This window comes from Oryctolagus cuniculus, chromosome 2, assembly GCF_964237555.1.
Source record: "Oryctolagus cuniculus chromosome 2, mOryCun1.1, whole genome shotgun sequence".
Taxonomy (NCBI): domain Eukaryota; kingdom Metazoa; phylum Chordata; class Mammalia; order Lagomorpha; family Leporidae; genus Oryctolagus; species Oryctolagus cuniculus.
Window position 1 is genome coordinate 129929902 of NC_091433.1, and position 24968 is coordinate 129954869.

The 24968-nt window shown below is 59.1% G+C and overlaps 1 protein-coding gene across 1 annotated transcript; it reads right to left on the bottom strand.

Moving 5' to 3' along the window:
* Positions 1-6169: 6169 nt before the first annotated feature.
* On the bottom strand, positions 6170-24528 carry EMX1 (empty spiracles homeobox 1). The gene is made up of 3 exons (XM_051837507.2): positions 22088-24528; positions 16550-16734; positions 6170-6745 (listed from the first exon to the last, which is right to left on the bottom strand). Exons 1-3 carry the CDS (start codon positions 22605-22607, stop codon positions 6578-6580), a joined length of 873 nt encoding a protein of 290 aa, XP_051693467.1. The 5' UTR covers positions 22608-24528; the 3' UTR covers positions 6170-6577.
* Between the last annotated feature and the right edge of the window lie 440 nt (positions 24529-24968).

The following is a 24968-nucleotide window of genomic DNA, read 5'->3' on the forward strand; positions in this document are numbered from 1 at the left end:
TCTGTGCTGGGCACTTCTCCAGCCGAGCCTCAGTGCCCTGCTTTGCAGAATGTCAACCACAGCATCCCCACTGGGCTGCTGTGAAGATGGGGAAGGCGCCAGACCCTTCTCTCTAACCTCCCAGGTGTGTGTGGGGTGGGGTGGGGGGAGTGCTGGGCTGCCCTAGGAGAGTGGGAGGAGGGAGAGGGTGGGGGAGGGGTCTGTTCTCAAAGTGCTTCCTCTAGGTCAGGGGGCTTCTGGTCTCTGGGGAATTTCTTTGCTTAAGAGCCCCACTGGCCACAGCCCCCATCCGGACGGAAATCCTTGACTCTCAGAACAGACACAAATCCCTCCTGGGAGCTGTTTGTTGTTTTTAGCTAGTTTGGGGGCTCAGCTCCTGCCCAGCCAAGAAAGATCATTAACACTCCAGGAATGCGGCCTCCCCTGCCCCCCAGCCCTACCACCTGGCCCTTAGGGCCTCCCTCCTCCTACTCAGGGGTGGTGGGAGGAGTCAGAAGGCTCTAGGAGGACAGCAGCAGTGGATGACCCTTTCCCAGGACCCAGGGATCTGGCCTCACCCATTCCCCTACAGCTGCTGCTGCTCCGGCCATCGCACCCATCCCCAGATGGGAATGTCACCACCATGTCCCTCAATCCTTTCCCCACAGGCCCACCCTTCCTGCAGTACCAGTCATCTCTCAGGGCAGGTGCTGGGAAGGGTCCCCTCCATCCCCCTTACCAAGGCTACTGTTAACAGCCTTGTCTAAGGCCAGAGCCTGCCTCCCTCAACCACAGCAAACCTGGGACTTGGTGTGGGCACATGGCCCAGCAGTTAACTTGCTGCTTGGGGCACCCTTATCCCACATCAGAGTACCTGGTTTGAGTCCTGGCTACTCCACCTCTACTAATAACTTCTACTAAAAGGCACCATGGAGCCAGCAGGTAATGGCCCAGGTACTTCGGTCCCTGCCACCCAGGGTGGGGGAGTTCCAGGCTCCTGGCTTTGGCCTGACCAGGCCCTGGCTGTTACAGGTATTTGGGGAATGAACCAGTGGATGGAAAAGCTCTCTCTCCCTTTCAAATAAAATTTTAAAAAATTAAAAAATTTTTCAAAGACTGCAGTGTTCCAACCCAGTTCCTGGGCTCTTTTGGACGGTGGAGAGTGGGAAAGGAGAGAGCGGAAAGGGAAAGGAGGGGGTGGGCAGGCGGTGGATAGCAGCACTTGTAAAGTCCCGGGAGGACGCGAGGGGCCACCTGGGAGGACGCGAGGGGCCACCTGGCCCTGCTGCTTCTCTGTAGGCAGGGCAGAGAGGCGGGGAGACCCGGGCCGAGCCGAGGGCAGCCTAGCCGAGGGCAGCTCAGTGTTGTTGAGAGCAGCGAGCAAGACCCTGCTTCCGACCCAGGACAGCTGGAGCCCTGGTGGCAGGAAGTGGGGCGTGGTCTCATCTGACTACAGGTGAGGGCAAGTCAGGGTGGGGAGGATGAGGCCCGGGCCTGCGTGGAGAGAGGGGAATAGACGCAGGACTACTCAACTCTCCGTGTTCCTGTGGCGGGTGTGGCAGAGCCGTGTCCGTGGGGACCCCAGGGCCCCACCTGGAGCAGCTGAGAAGAGGGCGGAGCGCAGATCTGCAGGAAGGGGCGTTCTGTTTACAGGCATGGTAGCCCACGAGACGTGGGCGGACGCTAGGGCGGGCATGCGCAGAGACAGGCAGACGCTGGGCTATGTCGACCTGCATGCGTGCCATCCTCTGAAGGAGAGAAGCCAATGGACCACGCCGGGGAGAACGTGTAGGTAAGAAGACCGGGGAGGGTCTGCTAGGGGCCCCGCCTGGGAGGCTTGGGATGAGATAGGAGGCCACCAAGGAAGCTCCGCCCCAGCAGTTGCCACCGGCTGAGCTGTCTTCCCAAAACTCACATGTTGAAGTCACAACCCCCAGTACCTCAGAGTGTGGCTGCATTTGGAGCCAGGTCCTTTAAAGAGATTACTAAGGGGCCAGTGTTTCGGCACCGTGTGTTAACTCACCGCGTGCTGGGGACGCCAGGATCCCATACCTGACTAGAACTGACTGGAACCCCAGCTACTCCACTTCGAACCCAGCTCCCTGCTAATTCACCTGGGAGAGCAGCAGAGGATACCCAAGTGCTTGGGCCCCTGCATCCACGCGGGAGACCCAGTTGGAGTTCCAGGCTCCTGGCTTCGGATTGGCCCAGCTCCAGCCCTTGTGGCCATTTGGGGAGTGAACCAGCAGATGGAAGATAAACTCTCTGTCTCTCTCAAATAAATTTTTCTTTTTTTTGACAGGCAGAGTGGACAGTGAGAGAGAGAGACAGAGAGAAAGGTCTTCCTTTGCTGTTGGTTCACCCTCCAATGGCCGCCACGGCCAGCGCACCGCGCCGATCCGAAGGCAGGAGCCAGGTGCTTATCCTGGTCTCCCATGGGGTGCAGGGCCCAAGCACTGCCCTCCCTGGCCACAGCAGAGAGCTTGCCTGGAAGAGGGGCAACCGGGACAGAATCTGGCGCCCCGACCGGGACTAGAACCCGGTGTGCCGGCGCTGCTAGGTGGAGGATTAGCCTGTTGAGTCGTGGCGCCGGCTTCTCAAATAAATTTTTCAAAAAGAAAGGAGAGCCTGTGTGCTCTGGGGCAGGTAGAATCTGGGGGCCAGGTCGGGGGCTCCTACTGGGTTAGGAGAGAAGGGTCTCAGATGGTAACAGGAGGCAGGGTAGAGGATGGGCTGGGTGCAAAAGCCCCCTGCACTCCATCCACCTGCTCTCTGCCTGGAGGCAGACTCCATATAGAGCTGCTGTCTGGCTTCCGCCCCTGGGAGCACCAGCAGGAAACTCGGAGGCGTGGAGGAGAGTGTGAGTTGGGTTTATCTGAAGATGGAGGTGAAGTTACAGGAGGAGAGGTGTGGGGGGACGGGTGGCCATCTGAGACCTCTCCTGTGGGGTGTGAGGGTGGATGTGGAGGGGTGCTAGCCCACACGCTCATCTAATGCCCGCATGGACTCAACTACAATGGGAGACGGAGAAATGGGTTCAAGCAGGCTCGCGTTGCTGTCCAGCAGGTGCACCACGGGCAAGTTGGCTGATGCAGGGGGAAGAGTGAGCGGGCAAGTGGGGAGCATTTGCAGTCTGATACAAAAGGACATCCGAATGTGGCGCTGAGGGAGGGACCACTTCTGGCCCTGGGAGTCCTGAGAGTAGGTGGGATGTTGGGTGGGCTGTCCCACAGCTGGTAGGCACAGTCTTTGACAAATGAGGGGGCCCGAGGGGGCTGGGAGCCACATACTTCACACCTGCAGCACGCATGCACACCCACAGCCATCCCTGCAGTTACATGCCTGCCCACAGCCTTCCCAGACGCTCCCGCACCCTCGCAGGCACTCACCCTCACACGCGCCCCAGACGGCAGATGGGGCGCTCGGGTAATTGGTTAGACCTGTTCCCCATGTCTGGCTCTGCCTTGGCAGCCCTGTCTGACAGGAAAGCTGGCGGGGTCTGCTTTCCCCTCCCCTCTCCACCCCCTGCACGCCTGCCCTGGGGCAGGGGCTCCAGGAGAGGCCTCTGGGCCCCTGCTGGCTCCTGCCTGGGCAGAGCCCAGTTCACCTGCAGCTCTCGCCCATTGGGATGCAATCACAGCACCTTTGGGGAGGAGGCAGCGCCAAGAAGCAGAGATGCTAACAGCACACTGGCCACGCTGCTCCAAGGCCCTGGGGAATGAGCATGGAACATTCTACGGATGAGAGGATGTGTATGTGCGAAGACCCACCCCTGAACTGACTTGGCTTTGAGAGCTCCGAGCTCCCTGGGCTGCCTGCCCTGGAGCCACTCGCTGTCCTCACAGGTGTTCTTGATTCCGCAGCCCATTTGAGCCTGCAGGGCCCGGGCACAGCCCAGTTGGGGGCGAGCAGCTGACCCTGGCTCGCTGCGGCCGGCCGGCCTGGAGTCTGGACACTGCTCCCGCGGAGGCCAGCAGCAGGCGGGATCCGCTCCGCTGCCCCCGGGGCAGGACACTGCTCTGCGGGTGGGAGGAGCCCTCGGGAGGGAAGGGAGAACAGTCCTCATCTTCTCCCCTTCTCGGCTGCATCTGCGTCTCTTCGAGAGAGACTTTGGTTTGTTCCCTGGAGAGGGCCCAAAAACTCCCAAATTAGCAAACCTGGCAAGCCCGCAGCTCAGAAAATAGTTCATCCTGATTCCATGTTTTTCAGGCTCACAGAAGCCTTTATTAATGAAGTCACAACACCAATATTTACCGTCTGCGGGGAGAGGCACAACATGGGGGATGGATGGGACTGCAGCAGGGACTCCCAAGCCCACCCCCTCTCGGGCCTGGCCCAGGAAGATTGGCAGGTTCCCTTGGGTCCCTTCCAGCACTTTCTCTGGATGCGAGGGGGTGCTCTGCTGTGGTCTTCCTGATCCCCTCCCCCACCAAGAGCGACAGCATCTTGGGGGGACCCTGCTCACCCTTCCTCTGCCCCAACAGGGGTCAAAGGATGCCTATTCTCACCTCAGTCTTCTGTGTGTGCACCTGCTCCCCAGAACATGAGTCACTGGGAGGTTTAACTTGGACGTATGCAGGTTAGGACTTCAAGATGTGTGGGTCAAATTCCTAGGTGACGACAGGGGTACAGGAGGCATTTGGGGGGCGGGAGACACAGCCCTTTGGTTTGTAGCACTGACTGGACGGGGCAGGAGGGTAGACAGAGTGGGACCTGGGTGTGTGCTCAGACACCTGCCTGTGGCCCTGGCAGCACCTGGGCCTTTAACACCTTTCCAATTAGTTCAGCATCAATTAAGCACCCATGGTGTGCTCACCTGACAGTCCAGGTGGGAGGAACAGCATAAGCGAAGGCACAGTGCAGGGGAAAACTGTGGATGCTCAGGGGTAGGGGTGCGTGGGACAAAAGCACAGGACACCAGGAGTCAGGCAGGAGAGGACCCGGGTGGGAAAGAAATGGGCAGAGAGGCTGAGGAGGGGGACATGGTCCTACCTGCATGTGAGGAAGAGAACCCTGGCTGCAGCATAGAGGGCTGGTGTGGGTGGGCACCAGTCTAGACAGGAACAGATGGGGTCAGAGAGAAAGGTCAGGGAAGACTCCAGCTGGAGAGACAGCATACGAGGCTACTGTTGTCGGCCCAGGTGAGTACCTGGTTGGGGGGGGGGGGGCGGGGAGTGAGTCCCGCTGCAGGTGTGTTAGGTTTGAAGCACTGAGGGTGCCTCAGGTGGAAAACCTGATGGGTCTGCAGCTCAGCAGAGGTCAGCCAGAGACATGGACCAGGGAGCCAAGGCCCTGGGTGTGAACATGAACCCCCGAGCAGAAGGCATGAGCAGGAGGCGGCAGGAGCAAGGACTGAGCACAGGGTGGACAGAGGTGAGGCATGGGAGGGGCTGGGGGGAACTCAAAGACGCTGGAGAAGGGGTCACAGGTACTGAAATGAAGGGCAGGGGAGGGCATCACGGAGGGCATGGCCAGCAGACCAGGGAGCAGGTGAACCCAGGTGGGAGGCAGTCGGGTTTGGCCACAAGGGAGTGGCCAGTGGCTGGTGACCATGGGGGTAACTGTGGCATCCGCAGAGAGCAGAAGACTGGGAGGTGAAGCGGAGATGGATCTGGACGCCACACGGGAAAGGCTGTTGGGAACACAGGTTTGGCTTTTCCAGGATGAAGGGATCTTAAACATGACAAATGAGAAAGACAAATGGACAAACTGAAGGGATATGAACAAACAGCTCAGTGGGCCCTGCCTTATTGCGCTTTCCTGGGCTTGGGAGGCCCCGTCTCTGAAGCTGTAACCTGCCCAGGACTTGTCTGAAGACAGGTGAGCATCCTGGGGACAGCCTTTGTGACCAGCCCTCAAACTCCCTTCCTCTGGATTTTCCTCAATTGCAGAGGCCACAGAACGGCCTGGCCTGATTCCCACCCCTCAAGGGGTCTGGAAAGACCTGGAGCTGGCGCTGTCCCCTGTGTCTAGCCTCCAGTTCTCTGGCTGGGGAGCTGTAGATAGGGACCAGGGTCTGTCCCTAGCAAAGAGAGAAGATAATGGATTGACTGAATTCCAGCCCCCCATCCCCCCCGCCCCAGACTCCAAGCCTTGTACCCAGCTTGCTCTACCAACCCCCTGGGGGCCCCCAGAGTGGGAAACCACCGCTGTGGGTTCACAGGCTCTAGGGTTGGAGTGGATGCCCATGGCAATAAGAGAGAGACTTTTATTATTCCCATAGGGAAGGGAGGCACAGGGAAATCACTAGGAACTACAGCGGGCCTGGAAAATAAATTAAAACAGAAGCGCGTTGAAACAAAAAGGTCGAGAGGAACGGAGAGCCGCTGGGAGCTGCGGTGAGGGCGGCCCACCCGGGCAGGCAGGCTGGCTGGCAGGCTGGCAGGCTCTCCGTGGAGAAGGCCGAGTGGCCCCAGGCCTCAGCCAGCCCACTTCTTGTCCCCCTGTCCGTGGTGGCCCCAGGCGCCAAGCCTTGTGGGGCCGTGACTCGAGGCCTCCCCACAGCCTGGCCAGGGAGTGGCCGGAGTCCAGCTTGGGCCCCCCAGGGGCCTGGCCGGCAGCAAGCAGCACCCTGCCCTCGTGGGTTCATGGCAGACCCCTAGTCATTGGAGGTGACATCGATGTCCTCCCCGTTGGCCTGCTTCGTGGCGATGCGCCACCGGTTGATGTGGTGGGAGCCCTTCTTCTTCTGCTCCGACTCGGGCCCTTCCTCCTCCAGCTTCTGCCGTTTGTACTTGGTCCTCCGGTTCTGGAACCACACCTTCACCTGGGCCAGGGAGGGAGGGGCACCGGTGAGAACACCCTGAAGGCTCCCGAGCAGCCCCCGGGGCGCTCAGCACTTGAGCCAGGAGTCGTCAGGGACACTGAGGCTACACAGGGCCGGGGCTCCTGGGCCAGGGCCCTCTCTGCTGGCTGCCTTGCCAGATGCAGATTCCGCGGGGCAGGCAAAGCACACACGAGCCAGACGTGAAGGCAGCTCTCCGGTCCTGCTCCGAGGTCAGGAGGGGGCGTGGAGCTGCCAAACCTGTGGCCACAGCGAGGCAGCAGGGCAAGGAGCACAGGCTCTGCCCCATCCCTCGGCTTCTGGAAGGAGACGTGAGGATGGCGTCCTCCTGGCTGAAGGCACGAATGGTAAGCGAGAGAGGATGTGAGGAGCCATTGCATGGGCCCAGGGGGCTCAAGAGGGCCCCCAAGGCAGAAGGGACTTGGCTGGGTTACCGGGAGGCATTGTTCTCGCCGGGAGCAGAGGCCTACAGGGGCCGGACATGCTGCTGGAAGCTGCAACCTCACATGTTCTCTGTCCAGCCCCTCAGGGACCCTTGCTTAGCAACTGCACGTGGAACTGCAGGTGGAATTTCCCACACCAGAGAAGGGGCTGGCTGGGTGGAGCCCTGGTCCCTCGGGTGCCAGCTTCTCATGCCCCCTGGGGTATTCTGAAACCCACCGGTCAGCAGGACCCCACCCTCCTCACACACACAGGCCCGGGAAGGAGGCACAACTGCCACCCCACCTGTGCGACCCATCCAGGTGTGGGAGCAGGTGCCCCAGGAAGCAGCTGGAACACAGTGAGCATCCCCCCTCCTGCACAAGGCAGTGAGAGCCCTGGCAGAGGAGGGATGGGGCTCAAACTGAGAACTGAGACTGTGAGGTGGGAAGCAGGAAGGGGACGGGCAGGCAGCTCTATGATTCTAAGCCCACCTCTTCCAGGAAGCTTCCCCAGACTTGTCCCATCTCTCATTGTGCCCCTCTTCCCCCTCCTCTAGCAGTGCTGCTCAGTGCCCAGGACACAGCCTTCACCGTCCTCCTGTGCACGAGCTGGGAAGGCCACCCCCGCTCCCCAACTAGCCTCGTCGTCTGTGGACTGTGGACAGCCTCCCTCTGCAGCCTCCCACCAAGGTTCTTTGTGGGCCTTGCAGAGCCGGGCCAGGCAGGAGAAGCCTGGACGCTAAACCCTGGCTAAGTCCCACCCCTTCTGGGGCGTAAGACCCTCATCCTTGGGAGGAATGTTCTGAGGACCCTTGCAGCTCTGGGTGATTTGAGGAGAGTCTGGACAGTTTCTGGACATGCCCGCTCTCTATTCAGAACTGCAGCTGCTCGGGGCGGCCAAGCACCTCTGTCTGGCTGCAGCAGTGACTGCTGAGGGAGCCCTGGGTAGGGCTAAGGGCAGTTCTCAGAACAGCTGCCCAGTCCAGGCCCTGCTCCCTGAGACTGGGGGGAAAGCACAGTGGCAGTCTTAAAACCAGGCAGTGGGTAGCCCCAACTGGCCTGGCCTCCAGGCCCTGGGTCTCGTGCCCAGGTGTGCCCCCCCTCCCACGGAGCCCACACGCCAGGGCTCTCCCTCACAGTCCCCTTGCCAGGGTTTCCACGGCGCCATCTGCCCTGCCTTGACTTGAGAGGGTGGTGATGGGGCAGCTGGCAGAGGACAGGGAGGCTGTCCCTGGAGGAGAGGGTGCCAGTCTGGGCGGATGCAGTGACGGCAAGGGGCTTTCCCCCTCATTTCCAGGGTTGGGTTCAAACCTGTAGCCTGTGTGTCACCTTAGGTAGACAGGGGAAGGAGGCAGAGGCTGTGGGCACAGGGCTCATGGACTCCATGCCCGCCGGTCCTGTTCTCAGCACAGCCATCTGGCAGCCAGCCTGGCCCCCAGTCCCCGCCCCGAGCCTGCTGTGACTGTGCCAGCCAGTGGGCGGGTGAGCTCGCCCTGCCTCCTGGGTGTGACTCAGGGCTGGATGTGGGGCTGGGGCATCACTGCTGAGAAGCCCAGGTGGGCTGGCCGACGGTGGCCACCAGGTAATGGTGGGCAGCTCCAGGGACTGTGCCCCTTTCCACTCCTTTCTCCCTCCCACACAGCCTTCCTTCTGAGTTTCGTTTTAGGAAGGAGACTCCAGCAATCACACCAGCCTCTTGGGACAGCCCAGAGGCACGGAGAAGGATGACTTCCATGATGCAACTTCAGGCCAGCCCCAAGTGAAAGGTGACTGTCAAGATCTCCTCCATGAGAAACACTGGCATCGGGGCTGGCATTGTGGTGCTCTAGGTTATGACCCTGACACCCCATATTGGAGCATTGGTTCGAGTCCCGGCTGCTCCACTTCCTATCAAGCTCCCTACTAATGCGCCTGGGAAAGCAGAGGAAGATGGCCCAAGTGCTTGGGCCCCTGTAGCCATGTGGGAGACCCGGATGGAGCTCTGGGCTTCTGGCTTTGACCTGGTCATTGTGGCCATTTAGGGAGTGAACCAGCTGATGGAAGATAACTTTTTTTTTTTTTTTGACAGGCAGAGTGGACAGAGAGAGACAGAGAGAAAGGTCTTCCTTTTGCCGTTGGTTCACCCTCCAATGGCCGCCGTGGCCAGTGCGCTGCAGCCGGCGCATTGCGCTGATCTGATGGCAGGAGCCAGGTGCTTATCCTGGTCTCCCATGGGGTGCAGGGCCCAAGTACTTGGGCCATCCTCCACTGCACTCCCTGGCCACAGCAGAGAGATAACTCTCTCTTGTGCTTGGTCTCTCTGTCTCTCTCTCTTTATTTGACAGGTAGAGTTATAGACAGTGAGAGAGAGACAGAGAGAAAGGTCTTCCTTCCGTTGGTTCACTCCCCAAATGGCCACTACGGCCAGCGCTGCGCCTATCTGAAGCCAGGAGCCAGGTGCTTCCTCCTGGTCTCCCATGTGGGTACAGGGCCCAAGGACTTGGGCCATCCTCCACTGCCTTCCCGGCCACAGTAGAGAGCTGGACTGGAAGAGGATCAACTGGGACTAGAACCTGGCGCCCATATGGGATGCCGGCACCGCAGGTGGAAGATTAACCAAGTAAGCCACAGCGCTGGCCCGGTCACTGAACTCTTACTCTTTCAAATAACTGGTGTTTTTTTTTTTTTTTTTTTTTTTTTTTTTAAGCAAAGAAAAATCCTGAGGTCAGTGCAGCAGCTCTCTAGAAACAGACACCTAGAGCCCCTCCCAGGCAGCCTGGCTAGCTTCCGGGAAACAGCCTTGGACTGAGTGTCCAGATGCTGTTTACAAAGATAATAGCAGGGGGACGCTTATGCTACATGATATTAGTGGTAAAGCCAGCGCGCACAGTGTGATCACAACTGTGGAAAACGGAAACCTATGCGTAGGGGAAAAAAGACTGGAAGGAAATATACCCAAAGTAGAGGTGACTTTTCTTTTTTCTACTTCTCTGAATTTTCTTGGATGCTGATAACAACAGTGACCTTGTATCTGGATAAAGAAAAGGAACTGGAGTTTGAGTGTACTCAGAGGTCAGAGTGATGCCCCATCACCTCCCTAACCCAGCTGGGCAATTCTGGAGTCATCCCAGAGCCCCCTCCTAGAGGTCAGAGATCCAAGAAAGGAAGCAGCCGCACGGTGCAGCCTGCAGCTGCACAGGAGCAACCCCAACACCCTGCTCACTCCTCTCAACCCAGAAGGCACACTGGGCATCGTGGCTGGAGAACCCCCTTTCCCAACTTGGGCCCCTCTGGGTTTGGGGAGAGGTTCCTGTGGTCTCCTAAGACCCTACCTCTCTGAGCATCTCTGTTTCTTTTTATTAAAAAAAAAAGGATTTATTTTATTTATTTGAAAGACAGAGTCATGGAGAGACAGGGAGAAACAGAGGTCTTCCATCACCTGGTTCACTCCCCAAATGGCTGCAACATCCAGAGCTGGGCAAGGTCAAAGCCAGGGCCCAGAAGCTTCCTTTGGGTCTCCCACATGCAGAGGCCCAAGTACTTGGGCCATTATCTGCTGCTTTCCCAGGTGCATTAGCGGGGAGCTGGATCGGAAGTGGAGCAGTGCCCATGTGGGATGCTGGCATCACAGGCAGTGGCTCCACCCACAGGGCCACTGCACTGGCCCCCACATCTCATTTCATTGATGACCGGATCCGTCCAGGACTCTGCACTCACTCTTGCCTGAGTTTACCCAGCCTGGAATACGCTCTCGGACTTAACACCCTGCTTGAACATTCCTTGGGGGAGCTGCCCTGTCTCCTGTCCGTGCTTCCCTACTGGTACTTCATCTCATCTCCATCACAACAATCCAGAAGTGCACTCATTTATTTGCTCACACCTGTGTCTCCTCACCAGACTATTCGAATCTGGAGAACCAAAATGGTGTGGTACTCAGGTTTGGCATCCCAGTGCCCAGCCCAGAGGACCTGTTCCTTGGATGGTCATTCAGCTGGGCAGAGGTGAAGTGACCTAGCTCTAGGTAAGAGATGCCTTGGCTAGACCTAAAAACAGGATAAAATCGATAGAAAAGGGACCGAGGTCTGATCAGAAAAGGGGTTTGGGAGTGCTAAGTGCTAGAAAGATGGGAATTTTTTTTTTTTTTTGCTTAGTTTATTGGACATGCTTTGCAAGAGGGTCAGTTCTTAATTCTCCTCCACTTGTGGGGGCAGTTGGGGGAGGGAGACCTACTGTTGGGAGCAAGCAAGGGTGGGCTTGAGTCAGGCAGGATGAAGAAGTAAAGTTGAGGGCAGCCGTATGGTGCAGTGGTGAAGATGCGGCTTGGGACACCTGGATCCCATATCAGAGTGCCTGGTTCAAGTCCCCAGTCTGATTCCAGCCATGGCTAGGGCGCTCCCTGGGAGGCAGCAGGTGATGGATCAAGCAGTTGGGTCCCTGTCACCCACATGGGAGATGTGGATTGAATTACTGGCTCCTGGCTTTGGCCTGGACCATCTCTCAATGTTGCAAGCATTTGGGGAGCGGCCCAGCAGATGGAGGATATCTGTCTGCCTTTCAAATAAATAAAAATAAATAAAACTTGTTTTAAAAGGAAGGTGCAACTTCTGTGGATGAGTGAATAGGTGGATTTACTAGGGCACAGATGAATGTATGCAACTAATGAATGGAGGCATGCTTGTGTTATTACATAACTGAATGGACAAATGAACTAACAAGCAAACTACAGCCCCAGCCAATATTTCAGAGCTAATCAAATTTTATTTTTAAATAACATGGTGTTTTGGAAGAAGGAGATCTAGATCCTGTTTTTCACCTTTCTCTGGCTACCTTAGCTCATCACAAATGGAAGCATCTGTGGCTCAGGTCCCAGCAATTTCAGGTGAGTGACCTGTTCTGGAGTCCTGATATCTCTATCAAGGTCTTATTGGGGCTGACACTGTGGCATAGTGGGTAAAGCTGCTGCCTGTGGCACTGGTATCCCATATGGGCACCAGTTTGAGTCCTGGCTGCTCCACTTCTGATCCAGCTCCCTGCTAATGCACCTGGGAAAGCAGCAGATGATGGCACAAGTGCTTGGGCCCCTGCACCCATATGGGAGACCCGTAGAAGCTCCTGGCTCCTGGCTTCAGATTGGCCCAGCTCTGGCTATTGCAGCCATTTAAGGAGTGGACCAGTGGATGGAAGACTTTTCTCTCTGTCTCTCCCTCTCTCTGTAACTCTACCTCTCAAACAAACAAATAAAAAATCTTAAAAAAAAAATTCTTGCCTTCCTGACCTCCAACCTAGAATCCTATCCATCCTTCCAAGCCTTCAAGGTCTGTCCCTGCAAGGGGACTCCATCACTTCTCTTGTGTATGTCCCACAAGTGTGCGTGTTGTGCACTAAGTCTCCACCACTAAATGAGGAAACTCCAAGGCCAATCAATGGCCACATTTCTGCACCATTCCCTCCCCACCCCCACCCCCCAGCTCAGCTGAATTCACAGTCAGGCAATCAAGAAAAGCCTAATCAATCAAGAAAAGCTAATCTGTGCAGATTAGCCTGGAGCAACCAAATGCTTCCTCTCACTCCCCTTGAAGCCAAAGGACCCCCATACACATACACACACAGATGCACACTAGCTTTGTGCACTCCAGGGCCTGGGACTGCCTCAGGCATCTGATGTGGACCTATGACACCACCTGAGCTTTAGGCATCCATCACACTAAGCCTATGCCTGCCCCACGGTGTGGGCACACACAGTTACACATATAAAAACACACACACTTACTGCACTGAGAGCTCCGATCTGACCCAGGCCTGGGTCTCCCCAACCAGCCCTCAGCACTGAATGTTGAGTGGGTGTCTTCCTGATCAGACGCCAGGGCTGCACCACAGCTGTGAGTAACAACTAATCAGAACCAGGAGGGAAGACTGGCCCTTGCCCAAGGCCCTCCTCTCCACTTCCCGGATTGACCCGCTGGTCATCCCAGCACACATCCCCCACTCCACACTAAACGTAAGCCCTATTCCAGGCTTCCCACCTCCCAGCACTCCTGGAGTTTCGGATTAAGAACTCAACCACACATGGATCTGCTTAACCTTCCCAGGAGTATTCATCCACAAAGGGATGTCTGCATCATTTAAATAAACAACTAGTGAACATGCAAGGACAGATAGAATGAGGGGGACGGGAGGGGACAGTGACAGCAGAGAGCAAGGGGACTGACAGAGAAAGCATTCAGAATGTGTGTAGAATCGAGAGTCATGCTCATTCACTGGGTACCTGTTTATTGAGCATCTATTCCTGCTGGGCATTGAGCTGGGCCCGGCGGGAGACAGACAGGCTTGGTCTCTGCTTCTCCCGGCCAAGATGCTCAGCTCCATTCATCAGAACCACCCAGAGAGCTCTTTCAGAATTTCTTCCTGGGCCCCATCAAGCGAGTCTCCGAGGAAGGCTATGGATCTGTATTTGAAGGTCACCTTGCAAGATGAATGCAGCTGGCATTTAGACCTTACAAACTGCACAATGACAGCAAAGTTTGACCACACACGGTGATAGGTGGGGGGCACATGGTGCGTGCTGAGAACACAGAGGAGGGGTTATTCAGAAACAGAGAAGGAGACTGTAGGTGGGCCTGAGAGAGTCGGGGCTGGAGAGAAATCCTGCAGCTGACTTGGTCCAGTGGCACAAGGTACAGTAATGAGGCCCCAGAGAGAAGACAGAGCCCGAGCCAGCGGGACGATAGACGACCATGAGCAGACACGCAAACACCATGGCTGGTGCTAGATAGCTCTACAGAGATGCAAGTTCAAGATAGATAGTGGACACGCACAGTACGAAACAGATGACAAACAGGTGATCAACAGATGGGTGGATGGGAGTTACTGTGAGGAAGAAAAACATGTAGCAAACAGGAAATATAAATTAACCAGCCTGGGGGAATGGTTTAAGGAAAGCAGAGGAAGTAGAAGGCCAGATCTGAGACAGCTATGTGTGGAGGCCAGATTAGAGAGCTCTGAGAAGTAAGCACAGACACTGGCAGGAGAGACGCAGGGCAGGGGCTGGTGGAGGGAACTGACACTTGACAAACAGCTGATGGGGGACAGGTAAGCTCCTATGGCGAATGCCAAGAGGTAGATGGCGGTCACTGGTTAACTAACAGATTCAAGCAAGTCGCAAGGGCCACAGGAGACGGCTCTGGTGATGGAGAGGGAACATGGAGCCGAGGAGACACTCAGGTTTGGGCCTTCCTGTACACTAACTCTACCTCTCTACCTGTTAGTTTAAGCAAAGGGAAGAGAAGGGGCCTGGGGATGGGAATCAATATGTAAGTTTACATAAGGTGCCTCTAATCCCTAAACAACCTAATCCTGGATGAGGAAGGCAGAGTAGCCTGCCCAGGGTCACACAGGCAGTGGGCAGCGGGGCAGGGGCCTGAAATCAGGCCAGCTCTCCACCTCAGGGTGCTCTTTAGGGAAGACAGCAGCCGCAAGGCGCACCCCCGGGCTCACACCTCCCATAGTTCTCTATTTTTTGTTGCTGCTGCACATGCAAACGCAGCTCATTTAGAGATGGAGCAAGATCAGCCCCAAGTTTTCATGGTTAGCGAAGCTGGACTCAGTGCATCATTTAAATCTGTGCTTGAAGCATCTCATAAAAAAAGGGGAAAAAACCCAATCGCTGGATTTACTAACTGGCACTGGTGGCAGCCAATATTGACAGTTAGATTCAGTTTGAAAGAAAGTTCATTAACAATGCTCTCACTGAGATAAAAAACTGAAAGTTTAGAAACAATGACATTATTTCAACAAGAACTCATCTGTAGGTGGTGGGATTACAAACCATTCTGTTTTCTTTCACTTCTGTAATTAAAATTTAATAAATATTACTTTTTAAGCGAAGTTAATTATAAACACCACTCTTAAGTTGACACCTCGTCTCAAACAATAATTTTAAAACACTGCTTGCCAGGAAGGAGATGAGGGTGTTATTTTATTAGCTTAAGTTTAACACGGTTTTCTTTCAACGTTTTTTAAAATTAACTCTCTTGTGTGCTGCATGCTTTTCTTCTGCAGTTACAACAGCCCAGCTCCTGCGGTAGAGCTGGGCGCCATGAGCTGGGGGTTAAGTGGAACGGCCACGATCGACCAAAACCGGGACCACAGCACCAGAGGCGGGGCCGGCGGCCGGGGGTAGCTGGGGTCTAGACCCTCCCGCGAAGCCCCTTCTTATCCTAGCCGCCCACGGGAGGCCCCAGGCCGCTCCCCCCGGCCAGAGCCAGGCGCCTCTAGCCGTCTGGTGGTAGGGTCGAGACGAGAAGAGGACTGCAGGAGGATGCCCACGGGACCGCCAGCTCACCTCTCCCGTTGGAGAGAGGAGCTGGCGGAGGCGGGGAAGGCCCAGTCCTCCGGGCAGCAACCCGGCCGAGGCCGCTCGCCTGCTCGGCCGCTCCGCCTGCCCCATGCCCTGGCCCGGGAGGACCCAGCGCCCAGGCGGTGCTGGCGGGCAGCATTTGTGACTTGTGAACCGCAGCCCGTCCTCACCGTGAACCCAACCCTGCCTTCCTCTTCGCTCCCATCTAATTCTTTCAAAATATATATATATTTTTTTCACTTAAATTATCAGCTACAAAAATACTCTACGATAACTGCCATTTTATCCAGCTCGAATCCCTCCGTCAGCGAAGGTGCTTTTTCCTCCCCGGCCTTCACGGCCACTGAACGCGGTGCCCGGGTTCCCAGGGCCCACTGCCCGGTCACTGTCAGGCCCCTGAGGCCCGCGACGCGCACGCACCGGGGCTTCCGGAGCCCACGCAGCCCGCCTGCGCGGGAGCAGGGCCACGCTCGGAGCCCACGCGGGAGTGGCCCGCCGTGGCCGAGCCCCTCGGCTTCTGACGCTGCTAGCCCGGGATGCCAGGTCGTTCTCCCCACCAGCCGCACGCCCTGGCGGGCAGCCGCGAAGGCAATGCGGGGAAGGCCCGCTCATTCAGCGGCACGGGGAGCGCCCCAGGGCCGTGGCGAGGGAGGGACTGCAGAATCCCAGCACTGGGACCGGCTCCCTTGGACGCGGTGCTGCCCCCTGGTAGCCTGGCGCCCCCTCGGGGGGGCTTTGGGAGCCGGATTTCCAAGTGCGGATTTTTATTTACTCTGCCTCCGGCGGAGTCCCGACTGCAGCCTCTACAGCCTAACCGCCAGCGCAGAGAAGGGGCTCCAAAGACAGAAGTGGGCCAGCGCCGCCGTGGCGGCCTTTGGAACCAGGCGGAAGAGGACTCGGGGCCAGGCTAGGGGACGCGGGACCCGGCTGCACCCGCCCACCCGCCCGCCGCCCGCCGCGGCCTCCTCCACCCGCGCCCCAGGTGCCCTGCCGGGCGCAGGGCAGGCCGCAGCCGGGGCTGAGCGTTACCTGCGTCTCGGAGAGGCTGAGGCTGCCGGCCAGCTGCTTCCGCTCGGCGCCCACCACGTAGTGGTTCTTCTCGAAGGCGCGCTCCAGCCGCAGCAGCTGCGAGGGCGAGAAGGCCGTGCGGATCCGCTTGGGCTTGCGCGCGAAGGGGCCGTGCAGAAGCAGCCCGTCCTGGGGCACGTCGCTCGCTGCGGCCGCGCCGCCGACGGCAACACAAGCGGGTGCAGACAGAGAGAAGGGGCAGGGGCGCGTGAGCCGCCGGGGCGCCGGCCCAGCTCGCCCCCAGCCCCTCCGAGCGCTCCGCCACCCGCTTCAGTCCTTAACACCCGCACCCGACCTCTCCCCTTTCCCTCGCGCCGCCGAGGTCCTTCCCCCTCCCCAAGCCTCTCCGCCCTCGGAGGGCTGCCCTGGCTCGGGACGCGCGGAATCGCTGCTCTGCGGCAGGGCACTCGGGAACCCAGAGTGGACCTGGGGCCTAGTAAGCCCCGACCGGCCCCCAAACCCACACAGCCAAAGAGGCCAAGGGCTGGCAAGTGCCTCTTGCCTCCTTTCCCTCCCTTTTCCAGCGGCGCTGCCCCGACCCCCAGCCCCAACGATTTGCTCATAGATGTCCAAGCATCTCCCTGCAAGAACGGACAGGACTGGGTGTCAGGAAGGTGATGAGGGAGCCCCGTGAGACTGTGGTGCACACACGCCACACACAGATTCAGGAGCTAGAGGGTCTCCAAGCGCTCTCCCTTCACACTTGCTTAAACTAGTCTTGCAGCTAAACCCTCTTGCTACCAGCCCGCTGGAAACACCTGCCAACAGGCCCAGGCTTGACGGCCTGAGCCTCCAGGTCAACTCAGCAGGCAGCTTCTGGAGGCCTCCAGGGAGAGGACTCCTTCCCCTTCACCCTCTCTCCAGGGAAACCCCCAGCTCCAGGTAACTTAATGCTATCTGGTGCGGAAAGGCCCTGCCTCATCCCTGAATCCTGCATGAGTATTTAGATGTCATCGTTCTGATAGGTACAGATATATTGGTTTCTGCAGGGCCTGTGTACATAGGTGCTGCAGCCCCCTTCCCTCTTACTCGCCCATCTTCTGTGATGGATTTTAGAGCGGCGCGGCCCCTTGACAAATGCTGGCCATCCTGGGGACTCAGCTGCCACGCACAGGAGAAGGGACCAACACGGAACTGGATAGTGCTGGGGCTAGGGGTTAGGAGCGACAAAAGCCAAGCCACTGTCCTCGAAAACCCCTCAAGAGGCCCTCTCGCCATCTCTAGCCCAGTGGCTCAGGCTCACAGACTCAAACAAGCCCAGACAACACCACCTAGTCCCTGACCCACCCACAACACACAGCCCTGGTGGAATGTTTCCACTGATGAGATTGATCCAGTTCATTCATTCCACAATGGCCACTGGCTTGACTCAATCTGACCTGTTGTTTTGCTCTGAAGACAATTATCTGGATAATTCAGGTGCCATCTCCCATCCCTGGAAACTTCAATGTAAGTGAAGCAGAGGCACCCGATTGAGAAACTGTTGTAAAAACTCCCCAGGTACCTGCTCCTCTGCTGGTGGGGACTGCCTAACCTTGGCCTTCTCCAAGACCCCTGGGCTTGGGATACCCACACAGGCTGATTGCATCACTGGGGTTTTCTGTGGAACAGGGTTGCCCATACTGAAAGGCCTACAGCCTCTGTGAGAGGAAGGCGGCGGCGGGGGGGGGGGGGGGGGGGGGGAGGGGTGGGTGTCCAGCCAGTGTCACTGCCCTCAAAGAACCTTATCCATTTCACGTGGTTGGACCTATGCTACTAGCAAAGGGGAGGGCACTGAGTCACGGGTGCTGGACGAGGGACACCTGAGCCTCACAAGTTTAACTTGGGGTGGTGGAGAGGACAGAGAATGAGGGAAAGTGGCCTGGCAGAGAGAGGGAAGAGGCAGAAAAAGCCCCATGAGGGGGACGAACGTCTCTGGGGTGGGGACCCGTTTGACAGGCCAGGGGAAGGTGTTGGAGCTGAGTGGGGAGCAGACGCTTCTTGTGGGTGTTAACAATGGATTGCCTCAAAAATCACCATTTTTCTGAGCCCTGGTGAAGTCCCAACAGCGGTGTCCTCTGGACAAATGAACCAGCGAGGGAGGGAGAGCGCCTAGCACAGCCCAGCATCCCCTCTGGGCATGTGTCACCTGTATGGTGGAGTGGAGTGCTCTGTGTTTGTCTTTAAAAATTCAGGCTGGCTGGAAGATAGAAGTCCCTTTGCCTCCAGTCTGGAGGGTTTAGGGGACAGCCAGGTTGCTTGGGCTCTACCCCACTGAGGCAGGCCCCAGTTCGTTGTAAATATCCTGTCGTTGGGGGCAGCATGTGTCCCACACTCTGTGTCCACATGCACCTGCAGAAACAGGGTTCCTGCTAACTCAGGCACGAAGCTGCAGCGGGAGGATGGACAATTATTCAAGATGCTGATACGTGATGACAGGCTATTTCATTCAAAAAAAAAAAAAAAAACAGCAGAGCTTTCTCTGTAGGAAAAAGGATTGCTTAGTACAAAACTAAGCATCTTGAGGCAGTGATCAGTTGCTAGGTGTCAGTAGGGACAAGAGTGGAGTGTGGGGGGGCCTAGGCACCTGGGCCCCTCTCCCTGTGATCTGTGGGACGTGGTCCCTCCCTTCCTATCACGACTTTAGTGTCCTTGAACAGGAGCACAGGGCACAGTAAGCTTAGGCCTGGGGTGCTGCCTGTTTGAATACAGTACTTGCCGGCTATGAGAAGGGGCTGTGAGTGCTGGCCAAGCACAGGTGGAAAAGTGGAAGAGAACTGGCACAGCCTTCCCTGGAGCTAGGAACTGACTCCCATCCCACTGTTCTCTCTGTGGGATGGCCTGAGGTGGGAACGGGAATCCAAAGTGCTCAGGGCTTGAGCTGCAGTTCCTGCTGGAGAGGAGCTGGCCAGGAGCTTGAGGCTGGATGGCAGGGCGGAGGGCGCTGGGGCTAGGACACAGAGAAGCAGCCCAAGCAGCTGAGATAACCATTCCCTTTCCTCCTGCAGGAACAAAAGCCCCCTTTGAAGACCGGCCCAGTTACCATCACAGGTCAGGAGGGCTGGTCTCCCACAGCCCCCACCCAACACTGCTCCCCTGCCAGGAAAGTTCCCGAGCTCCAGGAAACTGCACCGAAATGCGGGCCTCTCGAGCAGCCCGGGGCTTCGGAGGCTTGGCCGTTCCACACTCGCTGTTCCTCCTCCCGAGCCTGGCACATTCGAGAAGCCGCTTCCCCGCGCTCTGGACTGCACTGCCCACAAGCGCGGCGCACAGAACTCAGACATGTTCCTTTTCGTTCCTGTAGGGTTTCGTTTCTTGCATTAAAACCGGGCTGAAATGAGCATCGCAGAGACCCGGTTCTCTAGAAAACGCGGCGCCGGAGGGCCCGGGACGGCTCGGTTCCCAGCGTTGAGGCCGGGCGGGGACCAAGGGTGCACAGCCGCCCGGGAGCGGATCTGTCTGCCGTGGTGACGGTGGGTCCCAACCACGGCGGAGACACCGAAAACATCCTCCAGTTCCCGACAGGTTTCCGAGTTCAAAAATGCGGCTACACCAGACGCAGGGTTCTTGAGAAGAAATCCAACCGTTTGTGCAACTCCACCGCGTACTCGTTGGAACTGGTGGCTCACGGAGCAGCAGCAGTTTCTTAGAGGGTTTTTGCGGAGAATGGGTCTGGCCTCGCCTAGCTGGGGATGCTCTGAGCCAGAGCTGGAACCCTTGCCTGGCGCTCCCAGCTCTTGAGCCGCGAGCCCGCGCAGGGGAGGCTGGAGGCGCGACAGGCGGCGCCGCACGAAAGGCACGGGGTTCCGGATCCGAGGCGCGGGGCGCCGCCTGGGAGGCCACCTCCGGACCAGAGTAGCTGCTGGAAGCCACAGGGCTGAGGCCCCGCCTCACCTTGCCCTTGGTGCCTCTGTCTCCCCGGTGGTTCCCTACCCACCGGACGGCGGGACTCACACACCGCGCGGAGACTACAAGTGTGCCAGTGGGTTTCAGGCTGCAAGACCTAGGCTGTGGCTGAAGCTCCCGCGCTATCCGGGCAGTTAGCAGAATTCTGAACCAAATCGCATTTTATTGGCAAACAATAATTTGTAAGTGACAGGAACTTTTGCCTAAAGTGGCTGAGGCGTTAGGATTTGTGATTGTTTTTGCTTTAATTCGGATTTGGGCAAATCTCAATATCCAAGAGAAGACTTTGCTCACAAAAATTCTTGTTCATTCAAGTTATTGTAGTCTTGGCTTTGGTGGGATCCGCTGGGCAACTATCTACTGACAAGGTGGGACTGAGAAAATCGTTTGATAAATCAGGACAGGCAGAGGACTTCTGTAAACCAGTCAAGCAGCTACAGCCAAAGATTCAATAGATCACTTTTCTTTGATTATCTAAGTAATTGTACCCCCCATCTAATTTACTTTGGCAGTGTGGACCTGGCTTGCTCAGATCGGCTGTGAGAGCCGAAGCCCAACCTTGTCCCTTTTTCAGTTGTTTCACAGAAAAACAGGGTTAGCCAGTTCTGAGCGGTGAGGAATCACAGGGCTGGGGTCCCGTCTACACTGACAAAATAAAACTGGGAACCGAAGCAATTACTGCACAGATCAAGGCCGGTCTTAAGAAAGAAAGAAAGAAAAACAAACTCCAACAAATTCAAGGAAGAAAACGAACTCCAACAAATCCAACTGTCTTTTCTTTTCGAAAGTCAGATAATTGGGGTGTGTGTGTGGGTTAGGCCAGTGGGGGATCTTAATTAGTCAGCCAGCGGCGGCCGGGTACAGACCTGGGGACTAGGGCTGGCTACGACTTTAAAAGCAAGCCCTGGGGCCCCCTCCCCCTGCTCTGGAGGACTCGGGTCGGTCCCGGCAGCCGAGCAGGCGGTGCAGGAAGCCAGTTTGCTCACAGCAAACCTTGCCCACCCCGGGCCTCAGAGGCACGTGTGACTTGGAGAAGTCGGGCCAGGGTTGCTGAGAAACATCCCGAGCCAGCGCAACACCCCACACTGAACATTAACTCTCCAGGTGCCCTCCCCGCTGCCCCCGCATCTCACAGAGCCCGGGCGCGCGGGTGGACTTTCCCCTGCCCCGACGCGCCAGCGAGGTCTGAGCCGTGCGCGTTGGTGTCGGCCGAGCGAGCGTAGTACGGTTCCGGCTCAGGCCAGCGCCGAGGGAAGGCGGCGGGAGCTGCGCTCTCGGGGTTGGGACTGGTTCATTAGCTAGAGAGAGGCAGGCAGGCCGCGGGAGGGCCCGAAGAGGCTCGCAGGATGCGCCTGGGCTGGGCGTCCAGACTGGTCTCTTTCGTGGGAAAGCCTGGAGGTCGCCACCTGGCTCTCCGCCTGGGACCAACGAGGCAGAGGAGCGCGCGGGCGGATCCGGCGGGGCTTTTTCCCGGTTTGGGAATCGACCTCGGCGGACCTGCTACCTTCTCCGCAACAACTTCTGAACAGCCCCCGCGCGCCCCCGAGCCTCCCTCGCGTCCCCGTGGCACGGGCGCCGGCCAGCCTCCTCGGCGGGCACAGCGTGGGCACTCACCCTGGAAGCGGTGGCCGAAGAAGCGGTTCCGCAGGACCCAGGGGTAGAAGTGGAGAGGGTCCCGGTGCTGGGCGCCGAAGAAGGAGTGCGGGGGTTGCAGCGGGGAGGCGCCCAGCTGGTGTGCTGGGTGCACGGTCAGCGCGGGGTGGTTCATGGCTTCGGGGAACACGAGCTCCGGCCCTCCGTAGAGCGAGCGGCCAGCACCCGCGGCAGCTGCGGCGGGGAAGCCGCTCACGAAGGCCGCCTCGGCCGCGCTGGGGTGAGGGTAATTGAGCGCCGTGGGCCGGAGCGGTTCCTCCGAGGCGGCTGCCGCCAAGGGATGGGAGCCCGCGCCCCCGCCACCAGTGCCGCCGCCAGTGCCACCGTCCTTGGCCACCAAGGACTCGATAGTAAAGCCGCGCTTGGCCGCGGGCTGGAACATGGTCGCGGGCTCCGGAGCCGTGCGAGGCGGCCGGGCTCCGGGGAGCGCTCCGCGTCCTGGCGCTGCCGCCGTGCGGGGTGTGCACCCAGCCAGGCACATGCACACACACCCGCACCCGTCACCTCCCCCGCCCGCCCGCTCGCGCTCGGCCCCCGCCTGCGAGCCGGGCGCCGAGCGGCCAAGGGTGTGCGAGCGAGCGAGCGAGCGCGCGCGGAGTGGGGCCACCGCGCACGGCCGGGAGCGTCGGCCCCTGCGGCCGAGCGGGCAGCTCCCAGAGCCGGCACTGGCGCGGGTTCGCTGCGGTGCCTCGAGCTGCCTCTCTGACCGGAGGGCTGAGCCCAGCTCCCTCCCTTCCAAGTCGCGCCGGGACCGACCCCCGCCCTCGGTCCTTCCAGCACTGCCCTACGGGGCCTCGGCCGCCTCGCAGCGAGGCGCGAGTTAGCCGGCACCTGCCCGGCACTCGCCCATTGGCCGCCGCTCACCTGCCCCAAGGTGGGGGGCGGGGCGGGGCGGGGCGAGGGACCGCGGGTGGGGAGGGAGCCCGCAGTCGGAGGCAAAAGCCGGACTGGAACCTTGGCGGGGCGGTCCAGCTGCCGCCCCCTACTCCCACCCCGGCCCCTGGCCCCGCCACTGGCTGCTGGGGACTCCGCCCTTCGGGGGAGTCTGGCTGCCTCCCCAGCCGTCTGGGTCGCCGTGGAGCCCAAGAATGCGCTCAAAGGCCCTGGGGCTTGGGGGTGATACTACACACACACACACACACACACGCACAGGCACACGCACCCACACAGCCCTCCCCGGCGTGTAACTGAGTTGAACCTTCCCCAGGTCGCCTCGAGACGTCGTCTCAGAGAACTCGGATGCGAACGTCGCGGGGGTGTTTGGGGTCCAACAGAGCGCTCTGCCGGAGACCCCGCTCCCTGCTCTCTGACCTCCAGACCCTCCCGCTCACCACCAGCGCTGTCCGGAGCCGCCGTGCGAAGCCGTGGCCCTGCTCCCGAGGTTTCTCGTTTCTTGGATGTCACGGGGACAGCTCCGGAAAGGAGGACGTGCGTCTTCTTCCGAGCGTGCTGGCAGGGAGCAGCACCCGGGCCGTCGCCCCGCAGCCCTCCGGCGGCGGCAGAGCCTTTCCCCAGCCTCGGCGCGGCGGCGCGCTCAGACTCGGACTCCGGGCCTCAGCTCGCGGGGCTCTGCCTTCCTCGCCTTCTCTGGCTGTGGGACTCAAGTGTTCGCCGGTCGAACCAGGCTGGGGTCTCGGGGACATTGTGTCTTAAATTGGAGCTGGCAAAGCAGCCTGCGCCGGCGCCCGGGAGGTCCCGAAACGCAGCAGCAGCCTGGCCTCTCCGACCTTCGCCGTCCACCCGCGGCCGCGGAGCAGTGGCCAAGTGCGCTCCGGCCGGCTTCCACGCGGTGCGCTGATTCCCCGGGGAGAAAAGGGAGGTAGACTGCGAGAACCAGAACGCCGCAAACTTTTCCACCCGGGCCTTCCCCGCCGCAAGGAAACACCTCGCCGAGGCCTAGGAGGGCGCTGGGCGGTCGTGGGGAGACTGGGACCCGGACCTTGCCGGGGCGCCGCGGGGAGGGGACCACAGCGAGTTCCGCTGTCCTGCCGCTGCCGGGGTCAACCAGAGTGGCCGGAGCACTGCCCGGGCGCCGCGTAACTCTGCAGGGACTCCAGGCCGGGTCTTGGCAGCGATCGGCCTGAGCGCCGAGAGACTTGGTCCGGGAGAGCGCTCCGGGCGCCCTTGCAGCCACAAAGCAGGTTAAAGTCTATTTTCCACTCGACTGCCCCGAAAAGCCCCCGCGCGCCGACGCCGCCGTTCCGGCCCCCTTGGGCGAAGTGGAAGGGGGCGACGAGAGGAGGGGGCGGCAGGGAGGCCGCACCCTGCAGCCCTTAGCGTCCAGGGCAACCCGAGGCCGGGCACCGCGGAGGCGCCCCTTGAAATGCCTTCGAAAGGAATTTTTACCGAATCCGCGGGGAGCGCTCGCGTCTCCTTCACTGGCCTCTCCGGATCATTTCCGGATGTGATCGAATTGCCTCCTCTCGATTTTGTCTTAAGCTGTCTATACCACCCCCGACTCCCTGCCCCCCCCCCCATTCCCTTATCTTTTGCCCACCCCTTAGTCTTTGAAAAGGAGGCGCGCGGCCGGGAGAAGGACCCCACTGGGCCACACCACTATAGGGGCGAGGCTGTGGAGCTAGGCAGAAGCGCCAGCCGCGGAACCAAGAGCCTGGGAGGTGACCGGGTTCTGCGCGCGCGAGGTCCCCGCACTCACGCGAGTTCGGGTTAGATAAACAGGGCCCGGGCCTGTGCTCTGCTGCGACAGACCTAGTGCTGGGCGCTGCGCCTGAGAAATCAGTAGCCCTGGAAAGTTGAACTGGCCCCGGGGCCTCGTGCCCTAGCCCAGAGGCAGTCTCCGCCTTCTCCCGGCACCGAGGGGCTGCCCAGGGCCGCGGACTGG

Coding starts and splice junctions, on each gene's coding strand:
- EMX1 (XM_051837507.2), bottom strand. CDS start 22,607: ATGTGCCTGGCTGGGTGCACACCCCGCACGGCGGCAGCGCCAGGACGC. Junction 16,735..22,087: donor CTTCGGCCACCGCTTCCAGG/GTGAGTGCCCAC, acceptor GCGCGGCCGCAG/CGAGCGACGTGCCCCAGGAC. Junction 6,746..16,549: donor TCAGCCTCTCCGAGACGCAG/GTAACGCTCAGC, acceptor TCCCTGGCCCAG/GTGAAGGTGTGGTTCCAGAA.